This window comes from Quercus robur, chromosome 6 (genome assembly GCF_932294415.1).
Source record: "Quercus robur chromosome 6, dhQueRobu3.1, whole genome shotgun sequence".
Taxonomy (NCBI): Eukaryota; Viridiplantae; Streptophyta; class Magnoliopsida; order Fagales; family Fagaceae; genus Quercus; species Quercus robur.
In genome coordinates, this window is record NC_065539.1 from 8,766,568 (window position 1) to 8,774,080 (window position 7,513).

A 7,513-nucleotide genomic window follows, 5' to 3' on the forward strand; every position below is an offset into this window, starting at 1 on the left:
CTTTCTTTTTTCTTTTTTTGTGAATAGATAAAAGGGTCTTAGGTGTGGAGTTATCAACCTCATGTCATTGTCAGGTGACAGTAAATTAAGATAATAATATCACATGTACTACCAGACCTTGATGAAATTATTTGTTATAGGCACAACATACTTAATTTCTGATGTGAAGCGATATAAGAATTTCTACCACCAAGTCATTCCTCACGGTGATAATAAGAGATGTCTATTCAAGACCATTTCGTAAATTTAAATGATGATTACAACGTTGATATACTTTGTTATTTTTGGAGTTAGGTATACTACTATGTATCTATTTGGATTCATGTTTGCGTTTTGCTTCCACGCGTTTTCTCTATTTTTTTTTTCAAGCCGCAGTTGCTGACTATTCTCCCGTGCCCGTGCACTGTTCACGGACCATTTTCAGCAACTTTTTTATTAAAAATAGGTCCCACAGAACTATTCACACATTTAATAATTATTTTGCTACAGTGTTTTCAGTTTTCAGTAAAAATAAATTGTATCCAAACAGATCCTATATATACAGTTTTCACTGCTGTTAGTATTTGGCAGTATGTCGTGGGAAAATTGCAATGGGAAACGGGAATTGGTTTCCATTAATTTATGCTAGGTTATTTTTTGGGTAGGCCAGTGGGCCGAACTTTGTCCAATTGATACAGATCTAGGTAGGCAACTCATCCCTTAGCCTGTTTTACCTGTAAGGTTAGATTAGAGTGGACAACCAGCAACAACAACAAAAATTTGATAAAATTTAAATAAATGAGGTTCAGAAACCCTCTCGTTATGATAATCAAAGATCATCTAATCTTGAAAGGAAAAGAGAAGAAATTTTGATGAAACAGACATGCTCATTTTCTTGAAAAATAAAATGCTCATTTCAAATTAAAATTTTCTATTGCATTTTCAATTTTGGTGTAACCAAAAGATGCTGGGGGAAAACCATAGATGAGCCTGCATGCTTCTGACTTTGTGAGACCCCTGAATCTTGGCTCTATTCATGTCATAACTCATAAATTAATAGTCCTACTTTCCATGTCAAGGTCCACAAGTGGAGTTGGTCATATGCTCTCTGAAGGTTTTTTTTAGGAAGGTCATATGCTCTCTGAAGGTTAAATTAATATATAAGCTCATAGGGAATTCACTAAACAATGTTGAATGGATTGTAAGAAAAGGAGATATATTATTAGCATACCAGTGGAATATCCTCTACTAGATACATCCTAGCAACTTTAGAGTTTGGTTTGGACCATTCATTGTTAATAAATGGCTAGCTTGGGCCTAGGCCTCTATTGGGCTTTCGGATCCATCAACTTATCTTTTCGACCTCTCCTAACCTTACCTACCGAAACATGCATCTGGCCACAGATATACCAATTAATTTTGATAAACCACAGATATACCAATTAAAGTGAAGAGTATTACACACATATAGCCCATTGCTAACATTAAAGTAAATACATATAGCCCATTGCTAACATTATATAGAATTCCTTGTAAAAGCATAAACCTCAACTCAGTAATTAATGATACTTAGCGAGGTATATGTTACAACTAATTTATATTATGGGTTAATATTGATCCACAATGGAAAATTTGGATAAGAACACGTGAATCACTATGTTCACTCAATGCGTGGAGATGAACTTTTCTTTATTTACTAATATGTGTTGTGTTACAAGGATAATTCTCTAGCACAATTACACTCTTTATTGCTCTTTTCTTTCTATATTCTATGTTGTTCTTTTCTTTCTTCTTTCTTCTCTTTTATATGAGCTATTTCCTTCTTCGTATTTTGTCCTTGTCCACCTGAATAACTTCTAGTCTTATTAAGCTCTTCTTTTCATGAAAGGAGTTTTCTAGGGTTTCTTTTTACTATTAAGGAGTCCACCTGGATAACTTTTGGTCTTATCGGGCTCTTTTTTCCTAGTTATTCATCATGAACGGAGACTTCTTAGGCTTCTTTTTGTTGTTCAAGCTTGTTCTTCTATATTAAATGCGGTTGTGCTAGGCAAGTGACCTTCATTAATGCGGAGATTGTTATAGAGTCATTAGGAAATTTCAGAAAGCTAACTCGAAGAAGTTTACCTTCTCTGTGATTTACCTCGGTAGCTCGGACGTGACCTCGACATTGGGCCTAGAAGGTCATTGAGCCCTAACCAACAATCTAAGGACCCATGTTCATTATCAAAATGGGCTAGTCAATGCTAGATTTGCTTTCATTGTTTGGGCCAATTTTAAAATAAGCCTAATATTTACCTCACTACACTCCTCTATCTAGCCTTTCTCATTACGAAAGTGCAACATTTCTTTTCTCTCTCTCTCTCTCTCTCTCTCTCTCTCTCTCTCTTTTTTTTTTTTTTTTTTTTTTTTTTTTTTTTTTATGGGAAAAAAATGCAACATTTCTTTTCTCTTTTTTTTTTTTATTGGAAAAAAAAAAATGCAACATTTCTGGTACATCATAAAAGGAAAATAAGCATCATCTCTTTTGTTATATTTGTTAGTGTTGGCTAATTTCATATCAAAAAGTTTTTAATAACAATTTTTTTTTTTTTTTGGTTGCTTTTTTGACAGAATTGAGATAGGTAGGGATGTGAATAGGTAGTGTGGGTTGAGTTTGAGGAATTTCCAATCCAACCCGACTCCCTCGAGTTAAGAATTTCTAATCCAACCAAAGCCATAGTGGCTCTAAAAACCAATTCAGGTTGTAGGGATTGAGTTGTGTTGGATTAGGAAGCCAAGTTGGGTCCATTTTGTGAGGCCTAACAAAAAACAAAACCTTGGTTTTCATTCAATTTATTAAGTTCATTATTCAATAAACAATTATAATATAAGTAATGTAGTCTAATATTCTAATTTCAACAAAACTAAGTCTCAAACTTCTAAACATAAATCAAACTAACAAATATAAATTACATTTATTTTGTATACAATTCCTATTGCAGGTTGGATATCCAGTTACTTAGTTGAACATTTTGCCAGCTTGAACCTGGCCCAATGCAATGTTGAAAATAAATTAATAACCCAACCCATTCCATTAACCTATGAAAAACCAACCCAAAGCACCATATTAAGTTAGCTTTGTTAGGACGGCTTTAGTTAACCCAACTGATAAAGTTTTTAATAGTTGAATAAGAGATTTGAGGTTCAATTCTCATCTACATCAAAAATTGATTGGTGTCTTAATCCGATAATAAATAGCTATTATATTACCTGCAGCGGACACTATAAGTTAAAACTCTCTTTAAATAAAAAAATAAAAAAAGTTTTGTTGGGTTAGTGAGTTGGTACTCACCTCTGAATAGAAGAGTGCAAGTTGGCAGTTTGACCTGTACCTATGAAGTATGAATTGGTGTAAATAATTAACCAAGTTGCATCAGCAAAAACAAGAAAAACTTTTGGGCGCGCACACAGTGCTGATGCCATTGTTTCCTTTATTTAGGCACCTTCCCACCTACGCCGAAGATAAAAACACTTTAAAAAGAAGAAGAAGAAGATAATGGCGTGGTGTTGCAGACGCAACTGGAGTTCGCGTGAGCAGTACTATTTCTGCCAACATTATCAACAATAATTAAAAACCTAAAATGCGTTGTACAAACAAACCACACTAACCTCCACTTCTGTATCTGTTAGTCAAGTATAGGTTTCAAAGTGAATGCTTTTCTCACAACGTTTATAGTGCTAACTTCCACGCCTTTATTAATTAGTTGACGATTTGTGATTTGGGTTAATTCAGGCCATAATTATATGCGTTTGAGCAACACTCGCAGAATAAGATGGAGCATCCACAGAAATACAATCCAACAACCCAAACAGAATTTCTGGATTTCTAAACTATTTTACAAACCACTAATATAGTGAGTAGATACTGATAAGTGAAACAAATAATATTTGCACTATGAAAATCACTAAAAATTGAACACAATAATAATTTGCAAAAATATTGTAAACTAATTTGTGAGGATAGCATTATTTTTTTTTATTCTTTATTAATTTTTTTTTTTAACTACAAGTTGGTTCGTGCTTTTCACACCCTTTAAAAGGAGCGTATCATTTATGTTTGACGCTGCACTCAATCAATTTATGGGACCCGATAAGGAAATTGCCATGCACTTTCCTATAGTATTAAAAAAGTTTACGTAAGCAGCAGTTTCCATCCTCGAGGAAATTTCTTTGCAAGTCCCTTAGTAGCCCTTTATTCTTTTTCCAATCCTTGAGACTGGCAACATTGTCTACTTCTACTTTCTCTATATAAGGACAGTACGTGATGTCCATGTTCATGAAATAATTCATTTAATTTGCCACTAAACCAATAATGGCACCAGATAGAGATCAGAAGGCCTCTAAATGGTTTGCCAACAAGAGTGTTAGGTTGAGCCTCGATTGCCGAGGAGCAAAGTCTGTCTCGACATTAGACTCTCTTAGATCTCCGAGATCTCCTATGTCCTCGCCACGTACCCCAAAGTTGACATCAAAGGAAGACGAACTCAAAGAAGTTTTTCGTTACTTTGATGGAGACGGGGATGGCAAAATCTCGGCTTTAGAGCTGAGGGCATACTTTGGATCGATCGGAGAGTACATGTCGCATGAAGAGGCTCAAGGGGTCATTGCTGATCTCGACTCTGATGGGGACAACTTGTTGGACTTGGAAGACTTCCTGAAGCTGATGAAGAGGGAAACTGGTGGTGGACAAGGTGATGAGGACCTCAAGAAAGCGTTCGAGATGTTTGAAATGGAAAAAGGGTCAGGGCGCATAACCCCATCGAGCTTGCAGAGGATGCTGCATCGACTTGGGGACCCGAAATCGTTCGACGAGTGTACGGCCATGATTCGAGTCTATGACATCGATGGCAATGGAGTGCTAGACTTTAACGAGTTTCATCAAATGATGGCATAAACGGATAAGTATATTAATAAAATTGTTGTTGAAGTCTTAAATGTCATTGTGTATATAAATCCGAAACATGATGAACTCCTAGATTAGATGCATGATGCTCGTGATTTCTAAAAGCAAAAAACCTGAAAAAAAAATGCATGAGTACGTGACTCCATCGTTTCTGGTTGACTTTGCCTCTGCACAATCACATGGAACCAAATTTTTAGCAGTTTATAAATGGAAGCCTTGTAATAAAGTTTGAGTGGTACACTAATAATAATAAAAGCATGATTTGGCTTGGTTTGATGCTTGTAAATTATAATTTGCTTTGTTCATAAGAAAGAGATTTTTTTTTTTTTTTTTTTTTTTTCAATCAAAATAAAGTTGAGATTTCACCATTGCACTTTGATGCGAATGTAAATCTTTGAAGAGCCCCATCAGGACATCTGTAAAATGCTTAAAGCAAAAGCAAAGGTTAGTTGTGAAATTATGAGGAAGTAGGGGAAAAGAAACATGAATATAACAGGTAAAAAGAGAAAGCTGAGCAGGTCGCCTAATTTTACCTTCTATGTGAGCACTTCGAGATGAAATAATAGTCGTCCATGAGATCATCAAAATGGAAGTGCTTCCGATCGAAGGGAGAGAACCCACCCTTAATGACTTGACCTCTTTTTTTTTTTTTTTTTTTTTTTAACAAACACATACACATAAGAGAGAGAGAGAAATGGGTATTAATACAAAGACACACCACAACTCCACTCAAAAGTTATGGTGAATAATTTCACCTAAGTGTATGTTTGGGACCTTGGGTGGAGATTAAAAATTAAAATTATTTTACTATTCAGTTTATTTTTATTACTATTTATAGGTCTCATTGCACTTTTTGGCACTATTCATGGGTATCACTGTACTATTTCAACTAACTTTTACTTTTATCTACAATACTTTTAGTAATAATTTTTCAGTTTCAGCAAAATAAGCAAAATCCAAACACACCCTAAATCCAAGTTGATATGTTTTAAATAAATCACAAAAAAAAAAGAAGGAAATTCAAAGTATATGCTCTTATTAAAATCATCTTTCATTTTGAAGAAATGCATCATGTATTTTTTTCCCCCATAAAGCGAGTGTTTAAAAGTTTTTTGAGAGTCTAACTTTTTTTTTTTGATGTGTGCAGTCTTAATGTCTCACCCACTAGTTAATTACTACAGGCACATTTATGAATTCAAATTATACTTGGTATAAGAGTTACAATTTACATATTTTCTAAACTATAGATTTTTAAAATATGTAATGGTTTTTCATATTTCATATATATATATATATATATATATATATATATAATTTAATTAGATTTAGACTCTTTGATTTTTGTCAATAATTCACTTGTCACAAAATTTTAAAAAAAAAAATTAGATAGGAATGTCACACTAAATTGAACTCCAATTTAAAATATAATTTGATTTAAACTCTTCAATTTTTATACCTAATAATTCATTTGGCACAAAAATTAAAAAAAAAAAAAAAAAAGATGGGGCACGTGGTGTAAAATTGGAAATCCAATTGAGAATCTAATTGAATTTTCTCTGAGTTTTGACTTTAAATATATACTAGGTTGTAATCAATGCCTACATATGGGAATAATTAACAATAGTGATGATAAAGTAGAGAAATTATAAGATCCACATGGTGGACAAGTGATGTGGTCCACCATTCCACTAAAAAACTTCCACCTGTTTAAAATTGTTAGTTAGAAAATTTTTTTAAAATGAAATTAATTACTGATTCAGCAATTTTAAACAAGTAGAAATTTTTTAGTGGAATGGTGAATAAATGACGTGATCCACCAAAGGACTCTATAATTTCTCGATAAAGTGGTCTTACCCAGATAATCGTGGTCATCATTTCAGAATTCGTTTTAAGTATCATTTCATGTGCTCTGGATTTATGGTTTCAACTCCACGTAGCCTAAGAATTTTTTTTTTCCACCCACCAAACAATCAAATCCAACCAAACTATATATAAAAATTTTTAATTAAAAACAAACCAAACATATTTAAAGGATAAAACCTATAAAGCTATGTCAAACAATGGCTGAGTCGTCATCTGGTTGGGTAGAGGCCAGCGTAACAATGGGTGGTGACCCTCGTGGTGGTGGTGGCAGTCAAATTTTTCTCTCCATAGATTTGAGTTTTTTGTCTTGTTTTTCCATAATTTGTGAGACATGAAATGATTTTTCAATTTTTAAAACGTTTTTTAATTAGACTCCTCAGAGTCCCACATTTTACACCAAATTAAAAAAAAAAAAAATTGAGACGCATAGCACAAAATTAGACTTCAATTGTAGAATCTAATTAGATTTTCTTTGATTTTTTGGCCATTATATATATATATATATATATATATATATAGAGAGAGAGAGAGAGAGAGAGAGAGAGAGAGAGAGAGAGAGAGAGAGAGAGAGAGAGAGAGAGAGAGAGAGAGAGAGAGAGAGAGATGGAGAAATCCCTTAAGAATAACCCAAAAATATTAGTTAGAAATTTCAAAATCAAGCCCTCATAGATCTTAATTATAGCTCATTGGATCCAAATTACTTATGAATTTTATTTTTATGAATGTAAG

General features: G+C 33.4%; 1 protein-coding gene across 1 annotated transcript; it reads left to right on the plus strand.

Annotated features, from left to right (window-relative positions):
* The first annotated feature begins 4,281 nt into the window (after positions 1–4,281).
* LOC126732610 (probable calcium-binding protein CML41) lies at positions 4,282–5,194 on the plus strand. Its single transcript, XM_050435555.1, has one exon. The coding sequence runs from the start codon at positions 4,331–4,333 to the stop codon at positions 4,910–4,912; it is 582 nt and encodes a 193-aa protein (XP_050291512.1). The 5' UTR covers positions 4,282–4,330; the 3' UTR covers positions 4,913–5,194.
* The last annotated feature ends 2,319 nt before the right edge of the window (positions 5,195–7,513 follow it).

Coding starts and splice junctions, on each gene's coding strand:
- LOC126732610 (XM_050435555.1), top strand. CDS start 4,331: ATGGCACCAGATAGAGATCAGAAGGCCTCTAAATGGTTTGCCAACAAG.